Source organism: Eulemur rufifrons, chromosome 7 (assembly GCF_041146395.1).
Source record: "Eulemur rufifrons isolate Redbay chromosome 7, OSU_ERuf_1, whole genome shotgun sequence".
NCBI lineage: Eukaryota > Metazoa > Chordata > Mammalia > Primates > Lemuridae > Eulemur > Eulemur rufifrons.
In genome coordinates, this window is record NC_090989.1 from 47192743 (window position 1) to 47213277 (window position 20535).

Below are 20535 nucleotides of genomic sequence, written 5' to 3' on the forward strand. Positions count from 1 at the left end.
AGGAAAGAAATTCCTGGTCATGAACAATAAGGTGGAAAAGTATACTGTTTATACAGAAAATAGAAAGTTATTTGCTGGAGCAGGATAGGCCCACACAGTAAATAGGCTGGAAATGAAGGCTGACAAGTTTAATAGAGATGGATTATGGAATATCTTGAAAGTCTTACTAAGAATTTTGAATTTTTTACCTACAGATGAAACAGATGATCTCTCTAATGTTTAAGTACCCAGAAAAAAATATTCCTTGAGTTTTTAAGGAGATTTCTTTTAAGGAAATATTTCAAAATCTCATATGATGGTCCTTGAACCTTGTTGTGCTTCAAGAAATGTCCCCAAATCATAAGTATATAAGAACTAAATATAAAGCTCCATGCTTTAGAGATAAGTACAGATTCCTTCATCCATACCTAATTCCAAGTCAGTTGAGGATCATTTATTGATTCAACAAAATTTTCTGAAATATTTACTATATGCTACTAATATACTTAATACAGGAAATAGAAAATGTTTCCAGTCTTTAAGGAGCTCACAATCAAAAGAGAAAAACGTGTATATAAATACTGTAATAAAAGCAATTAGAGAGGCACATAGAAATTGTTATGGGACAGCAGGAGAGAGAATGAATCATTCTGTTTGAGCAGATGCAGGGGTGGTGATATTTCAGTTAGATTTTGGGAAAATAAAGTTCACATAAAGTAGTGAAAAGGAATATCATGTGCAAGGCCTGTAGGTATGAAGGTACAATATCATAACACCCACTCCACACAACCATCTATGGTCTTGGGTTTAACATGACATTTACACTCATGGTATAACAGTCCATAACCTGGCTCCAGGCTTACTTTGTAGAAGAATACAGCACAGGAACAAAGTTATCATGATAATTTCAGGTAAAGTACATCTCCACCTGTAGTCTTTATAGGAGTACTGACTCTGATTTTTCCAGCCCCCAAAAGGTATGCACTGAGTTGTAACAGAAGAGACCACCTGGGTGAGTGCAGGTCACAGCAGCAGCAGGACACCTCATACACACATAACTTCTGAACAACCTGTAGGCAAAGTTTCCAAATTTCCACAAGGATAAGTTCAGTTACAAGAGACTCCAGAGGCAGTCTTAATGCATGGATGAATAATTTTATATAACTAAAAAGTATGGGACAATGGAAAGATGAGGATAGAATACAGGCTGGAAAAAGATTAGGATGGGTTCTATATGACAAGTCTAAACCTCTTTTTCCTCGTGACATAAAAAGAAAAGCTGATTTTAAGAGGTATTCAACTTTTTCTAAGACCTAATTAATTGAATATGACTTTTTAAAAAAACTTGCTTTTTTCTTTTAATCACAAGAGTCGTGAGTTAAACAACATTATCTTCTCCATGAAGGATTGCTCTGTCCACGAACAATCCCCTTGCTACCTCTCAACCTCCTTTCACTCACACACACACACACACACACACACACACTCCCCCCTCTAGGCTGAGCTCCCTCCTGTGTTCCCAAAGAAACTTTATGATTGTTCTTACTAGAGAATATTAAAATTATTCATATGTCCATAAATGACTCAGGAAGAAGAGCTCTCATTCATTCTTTGTGCCTAGGAAAATGCTTGCTAGTAGATGCTTAAAAAATTCCCCTAGCATTCAATTTTTGAACTAGCATTCAAATAAACTATGACTATTAAAATAGGAAGAAAAATTAATTTAAGCATCAATTATATGATATCCACTGGGCATGACTGGAAATTTATTTCTAACAATGGTTCATGTTTCTTAAGAAAAATATTACACCTCTATTTAATGAATTGGAAATATGTTTAATATAAAATGTTGATATCATCAAAGCATTATTTGCACATGAATTTAGGCAAATGAATTTTAAACAATCTTCAAAACATGATAAAGGACGGTGATATCTTTGAAAAACATACAAACATAAGAGTTAAGAAATCACACAATGTCTTATATTCTTGCTTTCCAAAAATTAGATGTACAAAACAATTAATAGTCACCTTAAAAAGTCTCCAACACACACACACAAATTGGGAATGAAATATGTAATTATAACCATCTTTTATGAAACCCCCAAAAGACAAATATTTAACAATATAAAGATGGTGACTGGATTAACAAAAGCTAAGGACACAGGCTTAACTGACAACCTCAATTCACAAGATTTTGAAATAAAACATTCAGATGTTTTAGCTTTATCTTAAATTGCCTTTGTTTCACCCTCTTTACATATAGTTACAACACAAATCCAAGAGATGCTTAAAACAGAAGATGAAAATAATATTGTTAAAAAGCTTTTTTCTTATCTGAGAAAATACCTATAATCATGTTTCTCTCAAAATATTCCTGATAACATTAGAAGGTTCTGAAATGTTTAATCATATATAATACCACCATTATCACATGAATTCAGAGCTGTTACCTGAATATTTAATTAAAAAAATTAAGCTCCATGAGGATCACAGGTCTCTAAAAACTACAATTTAAAAATATAAAGGCAATGAGAGCAATCTGGCTTTGCAGATGAATACTGGCTAAACTGAGCTATAAAATTATATATTTAGTTCTACAATTAATAAATAGGACTTTAAGAGTATTTTTTTGTTAAAGTTGTGAGGAGACCAATTTTATCTTCTACATTATAGAAACTGTGTACACATATTCTGGAATAATGTAGGAGTGGGTATCTATATAGCTACACCTCAAATAGACTACATTGAGCTACATGTATAATTTTTAAAAACCTACTCTGGAGAGCTAAATTTTTTTGTTCCAAATTTTACCCTGAACAAATGAACTAAGTTCTCAGATCCCAACATATGACAAAGAAATGGAAAAAAAAAATAGAGCAGAGTAACTGTATTTAGCAATTGAGAATAATAAACTACACTTTAAAAATGAATTTTTGTCATCTTCCTAACATTATGAATGTCTTTTTTTACATCATACAGAAGGGATGCCGTAAATGGCATTTTCTGAAGCCTTGATACTAAATTCTCTTTTTAAAAAAATACACAGTATTCATACTGCATGCTTGAGCTGCAAAGAATAGAATTACAATATGATATGACTTGTCAACAAATTTGACAAGCACTGGGGCTGGCACCACGGAGGACCTAACTCCCCTCAACACCAAGTCATGTGGAAGTACAGATCACATAGTCTTATTATATACAAAAACATTCCCACATTACATATGCTATTGCATAATCCAAGCATATTTATTCAGAAAAATATGAAATATTTATGAAATTTTGATTTCTATCTAATAAGTTTATCTATATCATCCCCATTCCTACTCCATCTATGAGATCCCAACAATTCTAATAATATATTTTAAATAATGTCCAATGACTTATAAAACTACTGCAAGTTATTTTCTTCTCTGTGAGCTGGCTAACACAAATGCTGGTAAGAGGCTTTCCAGTAATCTTAGAGAACATCTGTGTCATGTTTGTACAGATTAACTAGCTACTGCTGCCCTTCTGTTGCTGTAAATGAAGTTTCAAAATGAGTTCTCGAATATCTTCCCGTTTGGTCTTTATTACATGACGAGGAAACCATTTCTCCAAATGAATTGGAAGTTCAAAATTAACAATAGGATCCTAATGAGAGAAAATAAAGAATGCAATCACGTTAGCAGCATAACTTCAAATTTGTTTTAATTTCATTTTTACAAGAAATGAGAAATTGCTAACTTTTTAAAAATAACTTTATTAAGATATAACTCACATAATACAATTCACCTAAAATATACAATATAACAGTTTTTATTATATCACCACAATCAATTTTAGAACATTTTCATTTAATTGCTAACTTTTGAGCATCAAAATTAAATACTGTCTGTTCTGCTACTATGCATGTTTAAGTGAATCAGCACAAATAATCGGTAGAGAATGATTCAGAACAGGGCACAAGTCAGGTTGGTTTTATCACAATTTTTCCCAAGATGTTAATATTTTAAAACTATTAAAACACAGAGGCCGGGCACGGTGGCTCACGCCTGTAATCCGAGCACTCTGGGAGGCCGAGGTGGGAGGATTGCTTGAGCTCAGGAGTTCGAGACCAGCCTGAGCAAGAGCGAGACCCCGTCTCTACTAAAACTACAAAGAAATTAGCTGGACAACTAAAAACATATATAGAGAAAAAATTAGCCAAGCATAGTGGCACATTCCTGTAGTTGCAGCTACTCATGAGGCTGAGGCAGGAAGATCACTTGAGCCCAGGAGTTTGAGGTTGCTGTGAGCTAGGCTGACGCCATGGCACTCTAGCCCGGGCAACAGAGCGAGACTCTGTCTCAAAAAAAAAAAAACAAAGAGAAAAGCCTTATCAATAAATGAAGAATCTCATGAAAAATGAAAAATCCTACAAAAGTGCCTTCTTTTAATGCAAGAAATAGCTGATTTAATGGCGTTAAAATCCACTACATTTTCTATTACGTTAAGCTTAATCAGGAAATTGTAAGTTGAAATTGCAAAGACATTTCCCTCTGTGTTTAAAAAAAAAAAAATTGCTGAAGAAGGCTACCCTTAGATTATGTTTATAAATTTGATGACATTGATAGAAGCCATATGTAAGAAGGACTTAGTCTTAAAGAAGAAATTATGAGCCTCAGGGTGTAAGGCCAAAAGGACGGACAGACTGTGATTCTATGAGCAAATGCCAGTGGAGATTTACTGTGCTAGTATTTCTATTAGAAGTAATGTTGTTTTTATTACCATTTAGTTCCATAGGTTTTGAGTGATCTGCCTTAAGCACATTTTTTTTTAACCTAAGCTATGTTATATTAGTGTACACATTTGAAAAACACAACATTTAGATTTCAGAGGTTTCTTCCCCAGTAATCTTACATGGTGATTGATCCTGTATTAGAAGTATATTCTATTGACTGAGGGTATATAAAGTAGAATTATGTAACAGACTCAGAATATGTTATATAATAAGTAAGGTACTTTGAATATTCTAAACACAAAATGAAATCTATTTGGAAAGAGTATTAGAGGACCGGAGATGTCACGCTATGATGAAGTTCCAGTGTAGAATTAAGAAGGAGAAAAAATCCCAATATAACAGATATTTATGTACAATCTCTTACTATATATTATCACTCTTCTCCCATATTAAAAACATTACAAAGTTGTAACTGTATACTAAAACCCTCATGCTTCCAAAGTACCTTTAAGCATTCTCCAAGCAGACTCCTAGTCAAAAACACCCCATCTTCATTTTTTTTTTTTTTTTTTAGATAATTACCATAGGCTATTTTTTTTTTTTACGGGAAATATTCATGATATATTATTAAGTGAACAGTGCAAGTTAAAAACAATAGTTTCATATTTTTTTCCCCACCCTCCCTTTCCCTAGTCAGCACCTTCAAGTGTTACCACTCCCCAAACGGTGCGCAATGCACTCATTGTGTAGGCATACCCCCATCCCCTCCCCCACCCCCCACCTCAGTCTGGTGTCCAATTGGTGTCGTTCCCAGATTTGTATTTAGGTGATGATCAGGGACCCATCTTCATAAATAATATTGGTAATGACTGAAGTAATGAGCTGATAGGTCAAAAAGCAAAGAGTGATTCTTTGCTATTTAAAATTTCTTAATATTGCTACAGTTTCTATAGAGTCTCTGTGAGCTAAAAAATTAACAGCCATGTTTGTAATTATAATTTTTCAAGCTCTGGTTTTCTGAGCTACTTGAATAAACAGGTCTTTTAGTTTTAGAAAATTCTTTTTAAAATATTGTGACTGCACTATTCTCTCTCTCCAACCCTTCTGGGATTCCAATTACATGTAAATTAGACCTTTGACTGTTTGACACTTGTTTTTTATTCTCTGTTCTCTTTGAGCTACAGTTGGGTACTTTATATTATCTTTCCTTAAAGTTCATTAATCCTGTCTTCTGCTGTATCCAATCTGTTATTAAACCCATCCAATAAATTCTTAATTTCAGATATATCATTACATATTTTCAGCTCTAGAATGTCCATTTTATTTTTTTTCTTTTTGTATACTCCATCTCTTCATCCATTTTGTTCATTTTTGACTTTATTTTCTCTAACATATTAATCAAATCATATTAAAGTTCTTCTCTGCTTATTACAATATTTGTATCATATGTGGTTCTATTTCTTTCTTTTTTTCTTTCTTTTAATCTTGATTATCTGTAACATTTTCTTACCTCTTTGCTTGCCCAGTAACTTGTGATTGTGTGCTGGCAACTGTGAATAAAAAAACTTATTTATATCTTGACATACCTTGAAGAAGCTTTCCACATATTGCAGTAAATATACTCCACAATCACTGCTATTGTCCTGTTTAGGAACTTTAGGGCATAGGTCCACCATGTTTGTTTTGCTGAATTCACGATGAGTTTTTCGCTTAACTTCCCACTCTACCTCTAAATACCTAAAATCATCAATAAACAGAGTGACTCAAGTAGAAATCTCTTTATCAGTATGCAACATTTTTACAAAGGCAGAAAAACATTTGCTGCCAGATGTATTATCTCAAGCCAAATTTCCAAAGACTGAATTTTGCAAACTATATTTTGTGAGCCTTCCCAAATGCTACTTTAAAGAAAACATGCAATTTTCAAACTAAAAGCTAAACTTTTTCAACAATTCAGCTTTCACAACTCAAGTACATTGAGTTATTTATATTATAAACTAACAAATGATTTTTAATATTTCATTGTTAGATGTTTCCAGGCCCTAAGTAAATTACAAAATTACACACACACACACATACACACACAATACAAATGGGAAAGCGTTCTTATATTTTTCTAAAGTGGTACTTTTGATAATCACTAATATTTGTTTGCAATGCTCCTTTGTAAAATTACGTTTTTTGTTCAATTAGAAATATAAATTCTGAATTTGCTTTTGATATAATCCTTGAGAAATATTAATACTTGAATATTAATGCAGAATAGAGGATATTTATTAATGATTAGATTTATCAGCCTCATTTAAATACATAATAAAATAAAATTCCTGATACAGTCTTTTCAGTAATTCTTAAGGTAGCTTCAAAATTACTGAGGTTTTATGTAACAGACTGAATGATAAAATTGTCATTACTTACTCTCGTAAATTCTGAACTGTGTTTTGTATAGAAGCAGCTTTTAAGGAGTCTAGTATGAGAATACATGGCCTATAAAAAGTAAAGGATGAAATCAAGATTTACGTACTTGTATGTCAAGTATATTTAAATATCTAAAAAAAACTTGTTTGATAGCATGTACCTACCTTTTACACATTTTCTTTGGTACTGACATATTCATCTCGGTACTCTGAAATAACATGAATTTTTATGACTTTGCAATTAAAGCTAGTTTGAATTAATATTCAAATTATGAAATAAAGCAATTATGAGTCTTTATTATATGTTTAATAAAGATGATTTAGATAAGCTTAAATTGTAATTTGTATGCATACTAGTAATCAAAGAAAAAAATTCCTGGGATCTATTTAATTTTTTCATGGCTAACGTTATCAGTAAAATTCAATCCTTAAGACTGTTTCAAACAACTTTGAAATTAAAATTTCAAGTAAGAGTTCTTTTAATCATCTGAAGTGAGCTAGCTTCATTTTACAAAAATTCATTAATTTATTTTCTTACACTGGTAAAACAGTAGTTTATACACTTTTGGATGTGACCTCAAGCAGTTATAAAGCTTTAACCTGTCCTAAAAAACAATCTGGAACTTTACTTCCATTCAAAGTTATCATCTTAAACAAAGACAAACAAGTTAATTTAACCTATCTTTACATACATTTTCTAATACAACTTATGATGTCAGTAGAGATACATTCTTCCCTTTGAAGTACAAGAAGCAGAGTATTAATGTATATTAAGGAAAAAGGATGGGAAATTTTGTTGTTTTTGTTTTTATTCACAAATTTGAGAAACAATATATCAAACTTAAACATATTTCTTTAATGTAGATCTTTGCGGTATCTTTATTATTCTAATATACACAGTGAATCTCTAAGAGATGAATAGTACACAGGATTTGTCCAACTTAACTGACCTTAGAATCCTTTTTATCTTACACTGCATTTAGAACTAGTATTCCAAGGCACTCAATCTGAGAAACCTGGCCCTAGAAACAAGAAGGAACTCTGCTATACTGCCACTGTGACAGCAGAAAAGAAAATCTTCCACTGTAAGAAGTGACACTCTATACCAGGGACAGTAAAGACATAGGCCTATGCCAGAGAGGCCTATGTCTATACACACACAAAAATTCATTAGGTGGCTATGTTAATCAATTAGAACACCAAATCTAGACTATGCATAGTGGTTTGGAGCCCCATATAAAGAAAAGTTAATGGTAACTATTTTAGTCTACAGTCATGTAGGTTGACCTTGACTCTAACTTGAATGATTTTTACCAACAATTTACAATAGAAACTAGAATATAAAATGTGCTTGCTAAGATTATTAATTACACTAAGTTGAAAAAGTTACTGACATAATGAATGCAAAAAGTAAACATGATTCTTAAAAATTAGAAAAGTAGTTAACCAAGATGTATGTACATCAGATAAACTACTAAATAAACAAACCTGGAAAGTTAAAGGAAGCTAACTAGATACAAGAAGAATGACAACCTCTCTTGTTCTCTTTCCTAGCCCCATAAAAACTGTCAAAGAATCATAAAGCGACACAATGTAATGATGGGCCACTAATATCCAGCACAGTCCACCAAGCTGTGCCCTATCTTACAGTTAATATTATTATATTCATGAGTTTTCCTTCCTTCACATCTGTAAAGAACACACTTACTTGAGAATCCTCTGCACTCAAAGATGGTGTCGAAGTAGTATGTAGATCATTATCTAGTTAGAAATAACAAAGTGACTATGAGTCTTTATTGTATTTTTAATATGGATAATTTAGGTAAGCTTAAATTGTAATTTGTATGCACAGTAGTAATTAAAGAAAAAATACCTAGGATCTATTTAATTTTTTCATGGTTAATGTCATGCATAAAATTTAATCAACAGGTAAAACTGACAATGGTTGGCTGTTATCAGACAATACATAAACCCCAGAGCCAAAATCTGAAATACTAGTTAGCTGGTCCAATTTCCTATAAAAACATGATCTTCAAAGATAACTCATTAATCAAAATGCCTGCTGTTTTAATGTGGAAGGTAGTCAAATTTCCTGGTAGTGGTTCTTCTAACTATGACCATAGAGTCTTGTGTAAGTACCCTTTTGAAGTTCAAGAGGATTAGAGAGAATTGAAAATAATTGGTTGCTTTACCAGTTTTTCTTTCTTCCCTCCTAGGTTTTGGCCAGCATTAATGGTAACGGCTATCATTAATTCTGCTTGCTGCTTAGGCACAGCTTTTTTATAAAACACTTAATTTTGATATTTTTTTCTTAAAGAAAGTAGACTTATTTGCTTACTTAAGATTTTGGGTTACAACATAAGAAAAATCATTGAAGAATTATAAGAGATCATGTATTACCTAGCCAAATTACCAGAGTCCACAAGAAATGTGTTAAATTTAAGAATTATAAAAGATCATATTTTACCAAGCCAAATTATCAGAGTCCACAAGAAATATGTTAAATTTTATTAAGTAAAAATGGGAGATTTCAAGCTATGCCTGAAAATCTATGACATGAATTCTTAGTCATGTTAGCAAAGATATTCTATTAAAAAATACTATAATGTTAATTGGCTAAATTTAGTTATTCCACAATGTATATATACTTCAAAACATCATGCTGTACATGGTAAGTACATACAATTTTTTCTGTCAATTTAAAAACAGAGTTAAAACAAGCAAAAAATGCCAATGGTAATAATAATTTTAAAATGCATGGGAATAAACATCAAATTTAGCATGATGGTTATTTCTAGATTGAAGAAAGAATGGGAAGGATCACAGAGGAGACTCTGATTATATCAGTAAAGTTAATTCCTTAAGCTAGGTGAAGGGGGTACCAATAGTTGCTTATATTAACTATACCTTTTTGTATATTTGAAATATTTCATAATGAAATCAATAATTAATTTTTAAATGCTATAAAACTTGATATAATAGTATAACTTAAGAATTACAGTTTGTCTATACATGAAATTGGGTGTTTATCATGAAAATTTCAGATTTTTTTCTTTCTTCTAGTAAGTTTAATAACAAATAACTATACTACCTTTAACTTCATATTGTTCCTATAACCATTATATTAATACTATTGTCATCATTATTAAAAACACCATCTACATTAAGGATGTCACCTATTGTTTTGTTGTCATGTTGGGACTGCTGAGCCTGGGACTGCTGAGAAATAGTTTGTGGAAAATCTTCATACACGGCTTCTTCTAACCATGGAAAACAAATGACTGCAAGATACCAGTGAGACCTGTTGAAAAAGAACTACAATCTTAATAACATGCAGTCTAAACAATGTAGAAGAATACATTCTAGAGCTGAGAAAGTGGGTATGACAAACCTCATATTAATTTTGAAAATGTCCATGGTAATATATGACTATAATATAGAGCAAATATTCCAAAACTAATTAAATATCCAAAGTTACCAAGGCATAAGTAACACTACGTAGGGTAACATCTGAATAACTCAAACTTAGGTACTTGCATACAAATCAGCATTTCTCCTTGAGGATCTGCTTTAATAAACAAACTCATAGCCTCACCTTTTTTGTACTAGTGCTTAAAGAGTTTGTTCTCTTAAGTATTTAAAAATTCACCCTAAAATATTTTGATTTTTTTATTTAGAAAATCTTTTCTTGAATCAAAAAAAAAATTCAATGTTTTAGTCATTATAGTCTTGTGATCATTTATCATTTTGGTTTTTTTACTATATTAACAACATAACCATTGTCAAACCAAAATCTAAGATAAGTAATTCATTGTCTTAGCTACTTTTATAGTAAAAAATTTAAAATAATACCTGAGATTTATATATCCATAATTTTTACTGATTATTCATCTAAAAACACTACACAATATATTTTTTTCTGAACTCTCTAAATTTGCTTTTAAATAATCTAAAATACTCACGATTCATTTACAGGTACAAAGATGTAATCTTTATTAAAAATGTTTATGTGACGAGTCCAAGTTCTTACTCTTTTATGTCTTCTCTGTGCCATTCTGGGACAATGAAAGATAGATTTGATATATTAAAAATTTTTAATTTAAGATAAGGACTTCAAGAGCCATTTTTACATACTGAAAAATGTTAGGTTTAGTTTATTTACCCACCTTCCTCAAGATATATACTATTTAACACAATAAAAATATATCCCCTTTTATTAACTCCTGGTTGTTCTTAAATTTAATCACTATAAACAATGATGAAATGGACAAAATAAAGGCAGTGATTTATTAAATGTTTTGGAGATTCCCAAAGTGGCTCAGCAACTGAATATAAACACAGTTAAACCTATTTATTCTGTTTAGCTACATCTAAACCTGATATAAAATATTATCATTAAACCTTAACAGAATTGTCCAAATGTTATGTCTGTGATGAGAGAGCTTTTAAAACTTAATGGAGGGGGGCGGCGTGGGGAAAATAAATAAATAAATAAATAAAAAATAAAACTTAATGGAGGAGAAGAAATGAGGCTTTTACGGTTAGATTTTAAAAAATGAAACTCATCTCCTCTTCTTTCATACATAAGGAAACTATAGCACAATGTAGTTAAGTGTACCCACCATTCATCCATCTTTCCTTTTATTTCTTCAACAAATATTTATTAAGATCCTGAGAACAAATAAAGAAAATCACCTACACTGACCTAAAAGAATTCATAATCTAATGAGGGCAGAAAAAAAGTACAACAAATAACTAAAATATAAGTGTTATAAGGGATACAAAAGAATTATGTTAGAGCATCTAAGATAACCACCTAGAACAGGGTTGGCATGCATATACATAAACACTAGTTTCTTTTCTCAGGTTTGGCATGCACATACACACATACTAGTTTCTTTTCTTTAACTAATTAGGGGAGTTAAGGAGAGATGATATCAAACCAAGTTTGGATGTTAAAGAAAAGTCTTAGTTCATTTCTGAAGGATAACGTTTAAAAAAAAGTCTTAGGAAGAAAATGGTATTTAACAGGGGCATAAAGGAGGTGGTCTGTGACTTCTGGCTCAGTCCCTTAGAAGGAACTCTTTATGTGGGGGAAAAAACAAACCATTAAGTTCTCATACACTTATTAACAAGTAATGTAGGAAACTGATATCTATGCCTCATCCTTGTGCATCTGAATAATATCTAACCAAAACCACATCGCGTAAACATTAGGTATAAGATAGGATCCAGAATGAGCTAAAAGTTGTGACATGGAGTAGACACTATGTGGAAGATTAACTACATAAATAATCAGGAGTTGCATGTTTATTGAATTTTCTCATTTCAGAAGGATCAAATCATGATAATTATTATAAACAATTACTTTCAACTAGTGCATAGTCTGTTAATTTGTTTTCCATTTGAAAAGCTTATGGAGAGACAACTGGTTTTCTTTGTTTTATTATGTTGGTGTTTGGTAGACCTCCTGATTATGCTAACCTTATTTGATTGGAATATAACAGATACAGAATGGGGGAGGGAAGGATCGGAGAGAATATGAGGGTCACACATGATCTCTTAGTCTCAAGTTCCTAACTGTATAGGAAATTCCAATTAAATGTCTAACAGTTCTCTCAGTATTCAATAATAGGCATTCTTATTATCTTTTATTTTGAGTTTCCATTAATAGTATGTTCCAAGCACTGGGCAAGACACTGGGGATACAGTGAAAAATGAGACAGATGAGGTCCCTGACCTCATGGAGCTTAGGATGCGAAACAGAAAATAAGCAAACAAACAAACAAAATGATTAGAGATCATATTGTTAGACAAAAAAAAAAGTGCCAGGAGAAAAAGCTTCAGGCAGAAAATAGGGAAGAGCTTAACATATTTGAAAACTGAAAAGAGGTATGTTGAACTGAAGTGTGGTAAATGTTGTGAGATGAGTTCAGAGTGATGGAAAGTTCTTGCAGGATCTCATAAACCATGGTAAAGAGTTTGAGAATAATTTAGTCCACAGTTTCCTAACACTAGGTAGTTTGAGGCTTTTGTTGTCAATTTATTGACCATTAAAATTTATATCTCTCATCACTCTCCTTCTGGATTATCTTTTTATCTTTTTTTTTCTTTCTTTTTTTTTTTTTTTTTTTTTGCTGATTTGTAGGGTTTCTTTGTGTAACTGTTTTTTTTTTTTTAATTCAACATATTACGGGGGTATAAATGTTTAGGTTACATATATTGCCTTTGGCCTACCCAAGTCAGAGCTTCAAGCGTGTCCATCCCCCATACGGTGCTCATCGTACCCATTAGGTGTAAATATACCCATTCCCTTCCTCCCCCCTCCCATCTGCCCAACACCGGATGAATGTTACTACTATAGGTGCACTGAAGTGTTGATCAGTTAATACCAATTTGATGGTGAGTACATGTGGTGCTTGATTTTCCATTTTTGTGATATTTCACTTAGTAGAATGGGCTCCAGCTCTATCCAGGATAATTTTTCAAGAAGTGCTAGATTACCATTGCTTTTTGTGGCTGAGTAGAACTCCATGGTATACAAATACCACATTTTATTAATCCACTCATGTATCGATGGGCACCTGGGTTGTTTCCACATCTTTGCAATTGTGAATTGTGCCACCATAAACATTCAAGTGCAGATGTCTTTTTTATAGAATGTCTTTTTTCCCTTGGGTAGATGCCCAGTAATGAGATTGCTGAATCAATTGGTAGTTGTACTTGTAGCTCTTTAAGGTATCTCCATATTGCTTTCCACAGAGGTTGTACTAGTTTGCAGTCCCACCAGCAGTGTATGAGTGTTCCTAACTCTCCACATACACACCAACATTTATTGTTTTAGGACTTTTTGATAAAAGCTATTCTCACTGGAGTTAAATGATCTCTCACTGTGGTTTTGATTTGCATTTCCCTGATGATTAGAGATGCTGAGCATTTTTTCATATGTTTCTTGGCCATTAGTCTGTCTTCTTTTGAAAATCTTTGTGTAACTATTAATGCTTGGTCTGATATATCAGACTGTGTGAATACTAATACTTGGTCTGTCAAGTATACATTAGCATTCACACAATTTAATATGTGTATATGTGAGTGTTTATGAGATCAAGCATTAGTAAGGGTACCCTAGAGTATGCTGCTCATGTACCTTTGTATTTATTACTTTTATATATAATCAGGTGCACAATATCTGATTTTTTAAAAACCTAATAATACAGCAGAATCTACCTACTTTCATTTCCTTAGTTTGAATGTGGATACACCAGATGCACAACCTGTACATTGAATAATCTTAAAACAAAATATGGGATTAACTGCATGATACAACTATTAATTTCTGTATATATGAAATAGAACAGGAGGACATCAGAAATGTTAAATATTGAATTTACTTAATAAATCTCCCTCTTCCATATAACCTCCTCTCCAATAATCCTCATTATCAGGAATATTTTCAAATTACGATTTCTCCTTCACTCATCCTGGCAGGCCTTGTCCATCAGCACAAATTATAAACCCACAAAGACACTCAAAATACAGTCAGCTACACATCCCAGTATATATACTAGTTGCTCAGTGTAACCATTAATAGAATCTCCAGTTATTGTCACAAGTGTTCCAATTTAGACCATAAATTATATAGTCACAACACTACAAACAACAGATAGAATTGAACTTTGAAACTGGAAAACTATACCCAACTTTGGAAAACTTATCTAACTTCTTTAAGCTTCAATTAATAAAGACAATGACACTTAATCTCACAAGAATACTGTAGAAGTACATAATTTCATGTTCATTGTCTTAGTTCCAAGTAGGCACTCGATAAATATTAATAGTCTCCCTATTTCTACCCTCTTTCTCCAACAATACAACAATTCAAGAAGTTTATCTATTTAATCATGTTCTTACATGTTTATTATTTCTATTGCTTTAATGAGATAAACTGTCATAATCATTTTTTAAGGCAGTCTAGTACAATGAAAACTTTGGACTAATGGGTTAAAAGGTAAGGATTTAAGTACCTTTAAAGGATTTAAGTATTAAGTTCTGCCACCCACTAGCTATCTGTCCTTAGTCAAAATTTTTAATCTTTATTAGACTCCTTCCTCATCTGAAAAACTAGGATACCATTTATATGTCCTATATATCTAAAAGCACTGCTATGAGAGAAAAAATTGAAATAATGTACATAAGTGTACCTTATAAATTGTAAAGTAGTACAAAAATATTTACAGTAACTTTTTAAAAAATAAAAACTCTTAATTTTATCATGAGTCTATTCAAATAGATAATATTAGGCCTTGGGAAAGGAGTGAAATGTTCCATGTTTTAACAACTATCCAAGTTACTGCTGTCTAAGAAATAATACCTCCTTCCTCCTTTTTGCCTATCCCTATCCACTGCTCCATAGGTTTTAGCATTAATCAAAAAATACTTGGGAGCAGGGTGCTGTGGTGCACAGCTGTAGTCCCACCTACTTGGGTGGCTGAGGTGGGAGGATCACTTGAGGCCAGGAGTTTGAGCCAGCCTGGGCAACATAGTGAGACCCTGTCTCTAAAAAGTAAAGAAAGAAAGAAAATACTACAGCAAAAATTCAGCTAAATTGTACAAACAAATATGGTATTTCATATAATGTTACATCAGTTTAATTTAAATAGAAGTATGTTGGTGAGTATCTAACCAGGAAAACCAAAACAACCCTATATCGTTATAACAGATAGAATGTAATGTAGGGAATTGACTACAGAAATGACAGACAAAGTACAAAGCCAAAACAGGGGACAGTGAGACAGTGAGGCAACCAAAGATCAGCATACTAGGAAACTGCTATACCCCTACGGTGGAGGTCAACAGGAAGAAGCAGTACCTCCAGATGGAAGGTGGAGCTCTAACAGGTCTCTCCAGGGAGAGAGAGATACCCACAGAGGAAATACAGCTACTACCAGAATCACTGTCCAGGGCAAAGAGGGTAGGGAAAAAATACCCTGGCTTCTGTCTTCTTTGCCCTCCAACTTCCATTATCCCTCAGGGACATGCAAGTGGAAATGTAGTCTGACAGTGTCAGCCTCCCTGTCACAGAGAGCAGAAGAGTGGAAGGATGAGAAATGGCTCTCATGGCAAACAGACCCAGGACCTGCACAAATGGTAATTCTGCCCATTCTAGGAAATACTATAAAGACACTACTTCATTAGGAGCATCAAAATAGTATACTTTCTCTTAAAACTTAAGTACATTAGAGGATTAACTTACGAAAGATTTGGATTATCTTCTGTTAAATTATTTTCCTTTCTTGTCAAGCATTTATAGAAAAAGCTACTAAAAATGTGACTTCGTTCAACAAGTTCATCTGATGCCTTCTCCAATATAAGATACCTGTAAAGCAGTAACACCACAAAAGTAAATTATTTATAGATTTTACCTGGTCTTCCCACAATTTTATGTTCTGGAAATCTTCATTTTTATATACAATCAGATTTCAAAGCAATCTTGCAGTTTCTTCTGATTTCAGCTTTCAGTTTGGTCTTAAGTTACCTCACCTTCTATTAAGATCATTTAAAGTAGAAATTGCCCACTTATTCATTTATTTAATAAATATTTATCAAATTCCTAACATGTAACAAACACCATGTTTACACCAAAAACGCAAATTAAGAGGTGAAAAATAAAGTACTTGCCCCCATAGAGCTTACAATGCAGAGGAATGAGGTTAGAAGAAAATATTAATCAAATAATCACACAATAAAGTATAAATCTGAAACCATGACACTCCTAAATCTAGAAAAATTTTAATAATTGAGATATGACTGATCTCTAGAGCCTTATTTCACTTCTATACTAAAACAATTCTTCCATACAAGCTTATAATTCAATCACATAATGATTAAACCCTTCATAATTAGACAAGTCTGCTATTCTTAATAGTGTACGCAGATTTGAAAATGCCCTTGCAATTGTTTTTTAAGAACTGAGTAGCTAGAGTTTGCAGATCAGCATACTGAAAAGGAAAGAGCTGTATGGGAGAAAGAACTCCAGATAGCTGCAGAGAGTCCTCCTCAAGTATTTAGCAGAGTATTGATCACTGCATGTATGTAAGGAAAACACCCAAGCTCTGGGGAAATAACTACCCAAAAAGATTAGAGAGAATGGTTGTGAGCATTCATGCAGATCAGGAATGGTGCCTGTTCCTACCAGCCAGACTGGGAAACCTCATAATTCATGAAGTGGTGGGTAAAATACTCAGAAGGGTCTTTCCGCAGTAGGTGGGGATTAATTAATAACAAATCTTAAATGCATCAAACTGTTTCCAAATAATTTACTTGTGTCCCAGAACAAAATTCAAACATATTTAACAGGAATACGAAAATACCCAGCACCCAGCAAAAAATTACCAGACATGTAAAGAAGCAAAGAAAGACTCATAATGAAGATAAAAATCAGTCAATTGAAACCAATCCAGAACTGACATAGATGTTAGATAAGCATAAAAGGACATTAAGACAGTTATTATAACTGTGCTCCATATATTCAAAAAATCAGAAACATGGAAGGTATTTTTTAAAACACAAATTGAATTTCTAGATATTAAATATACAATATCTATAAATACAAATGATAATGTGAAATTGTGACTCCCAGTCACTGGAATAAAGATAGTATTATTAATAATTAGGTAAGATGATATAACAGTAAGTTTGGTTTGAGAGAGATCTGTGAAATAATTAGAAAATATTTCAATCAAGTATTAGAAATTTAGGTCTAGGGATATAGTACAGAATGGGGACCAGAAACAAATTTCCTCTGCATAAAAGTTTTAAAAGCTTTTATATCTATTCCTTCATCTTTGGCAATACAAAAGTTAAAAAAAAAAATTAAACGAATAGTGATATGGGTTTTTAAAATGATGGTTAACTTTCATGGTGCTTAAAGATACAACAGACAACTGCATAGAACTGCTTCTTTTTGGTTCCCCCCAAGTGATCTATAATTGTAATTATACAAAATGATTTGTACAATAATATAGTAGTTAAAGAAGTATAAATCAAAAACCAACAAACAGGCGGGACACAGTGGCTCATGCCTGTAATCCCAGCACTCTGGGAGGCCAAGGTAGGAAGATCACTTGAGGTCAGGAGTTCGAGACCAGCCTGAGCAAGAGCACCCCTGCCTCTACAAAAAATAGAAAAATTAGCCAGATACTGGGGAGGCTGAATCTCTTGAGCCCAGGAGTTTCAGGTTGCAGTGAGCTATGATGATGCAACTGCACTGTACCCAGGCAACAGAGTGAGACTCTGTCTAAAAAAAAACCAAAAAAACCAACAAACAAAAACAAAATCAAACCAAAAAGCAATAGCTCTCTTTAAGTATCTATTAATAGTATCTATGAGAAGTAAAAGAATGAAACTGATCTAGTCAATTCTAGAAAACCTTGATAGGCAAATATTTTCCAGATCTGAAATCTTGGCAGGTTATTTTTTGTTGGAGTTAAAATAACTCAGAGATAAAGACATTTATGTTAAGTTTCTCACTAAAACTTGTAAAACAAATGAGAAGAACCATTTATCATTGTACTTACTTAAGGTAAAAATCAATGATTACATCATTAAGAAACTCTCCTTCTTCTAAACACTCCAGATCTTCATTAGTTACTCCTAATCCCCCCTTGGTAGGTGGTGGAGGATATACAATTAACCTTAAAATGTAAAAATAAAGTTAAAAATATTGGTATGGAAAATTCTAGACATCTAAGAGATTTCTTATATGAAACAATAACTGGGCAGTAGTATTCTACAACTAAAATCATTAGGTTAAAAGTATTTGACAGGACACAAACAATTATATTCTCCTTCCTTTATTTTCACAAGCTATTAATGATATTCTCATTAAGTACCATCTTTTCCTTTCCAATTCTTCCCATGTTGGTTAGTCTCAATAGACTACTATCTCAATATTAGTCTCAATATTTGTCTAATCAATAGGTCTTATGTCACAATCAGTTACAATACCATTGAAAATGTCTCTCTTCTGCACAATTTTTAACTTTCAACAGCTGATGTAATAAAACAGATTTTCCTATACTTTAATTTGTAATTCTAGGTTTGAATCCTTAAGACTAGTACCTTTCCATTCAGAAAAGCCTGCAGTCAAAAACTATGCTCTCCTCCTAGTGTCTAGTCTATACCAGCAGCTAGGCAATAAAGAAAAAACATGGGAGCTTGGGAGGCAAGTTTAAGAAAGTGTTTGCAATGTAAGACTTAAGAGAACATAAAGGAAATGAATAATTAGATCACAATTAGAAAGTAGTAGAGAACAGGTGACAACAAAGCAGGCATCTTTCTTCTGGCACTCTCTTAAAGCTTAAGAAATAAGACTGAAAGGGCAGCCTTGTTGAAATAACAGGAAAATATCTAATCCTGCAGTTTCCTAATAACAACTAAAGATCAATCATGAGCTCTCTCTGCTCTCCCTTCCCCTAGTTGACTAGCTAACAGGCACCCTGCATGGCTGTATTCTCACAACATCTAAAAGGAGCCCAACAGACAAAAAGGAAATGTAAATCTTTTTTTTTTTTTTTACATTGACCAGCTCACTACCCTTTTAGAATTTCCTGAGGAGTCCTGAGTCGACAGCAGGGGGACCAACTCCAAGTCTTAGTTTCCTGCCCAAAACCATATCTCGGGGCAAAATCACATCCCCTGCAATAAACCTGACTACAATTCAGAGAGAAAGTCTCTAGGAACAGAGAAAATAAGAAAGATGGACAACCTGATGTCTCGCAGCTGCCTCCTGCTAATTACTCCACAACAGCTTGTATTAATATTATCATCTTGCCTTCAAGAAGAAAGAAAGGAGCGAATGCAGCAGTTTCTCACAGAAATCACTATTTTTTTTTCCTTTCTCTTTGTCCCCATAAAATCAGCAAGCCACTTGGCTTCAGTGCTGGCACCCCCCTTCTCTTTCTTCAGGATACCATGCCATCACCCTGCTCTCGCTCTCCTCTCTCTCTTATTCTCTCATTCTCTCTCTCCTAATCTCTCCATGAGAAATTTTTCTCCACCTGCGCTGTGAATACCTACTAAGTTTTCCACCCTAACAAAGACCAGTGCGAATTCCTGGCTATAATCTTGGAATAGACAGGGTGGTACTCGATGAGCAAATGTAGTCAATAATAAAGGTATAATATGTACTTCTTGAAAGGGATGGCCTTGCTGAAATAACAGGAAAATACCTAATCCAGCCATTTCCTAATAACAGCTAAAGATCAATCATGAGCTCTCTCCCTGCTCTCTGCTCTTTCTCTCCCTAGCCGACTAGCTGACAGGCACCTTGCAGGGACTCAGTTTTCACAACATCTGAAAAGAGCCTAAATACACAGAAAGGAAATGTAAATCTCTCCCTTTAAAACTGCTTTTGAGAATTTGTTTTACAGCCTT

At 33.0% G+C, this 20535-nt stretch overlaps 1 protein-coding gene across 3 annotated transcripts in view; it reads right to left on the reverse strand.

Annotated features, from left to right (window-relative positions):
- Positions 1-3040: 3040 nt before the first annotated feature.
- The window catches only part of SENP7 (SUMO specific peptidase 7), a 130005-nt gene continuing 112510 nt past the window's right edge, over positions 3041-20535 (reverse strand). For all 3 annotated transcript variants that reach the window (XM_069472550.1, XM_069472551.1, XM_069472552.1), the window contains 9 exons: positions 18678-18794; positions 16355-16477; positions 11064-11156; positions 10278-10402; positions 8810-8862; positions 7267-7310; positions 7103-7171; positions 6271-6421; positions 3041-3615 (listed from right to left, as the gene is read on the reverse strand). In XM_069472550.1, the coding sequence (XP_069328651.1) occupies positions 3478-3615; positions 6271-6421; positions 7103-7171; positions 7267-7310; positions 8810-8862; positions 10278-10402; positions 11064-11156; positions 16355-16477; positions 18678-18794 (913 nt within the window). In that variant the 3' untranslated portion in view covers positions 3041-3477. The remainder of the gene's footprint in view (positions 3616-6270; positions 6422-7102; positions 7172-7266; positions 7311-8809; positions 8863-10277; positions 10403-11063; positions 11157-16354; positions 16478-18677; positions 18795-20535) is intronic.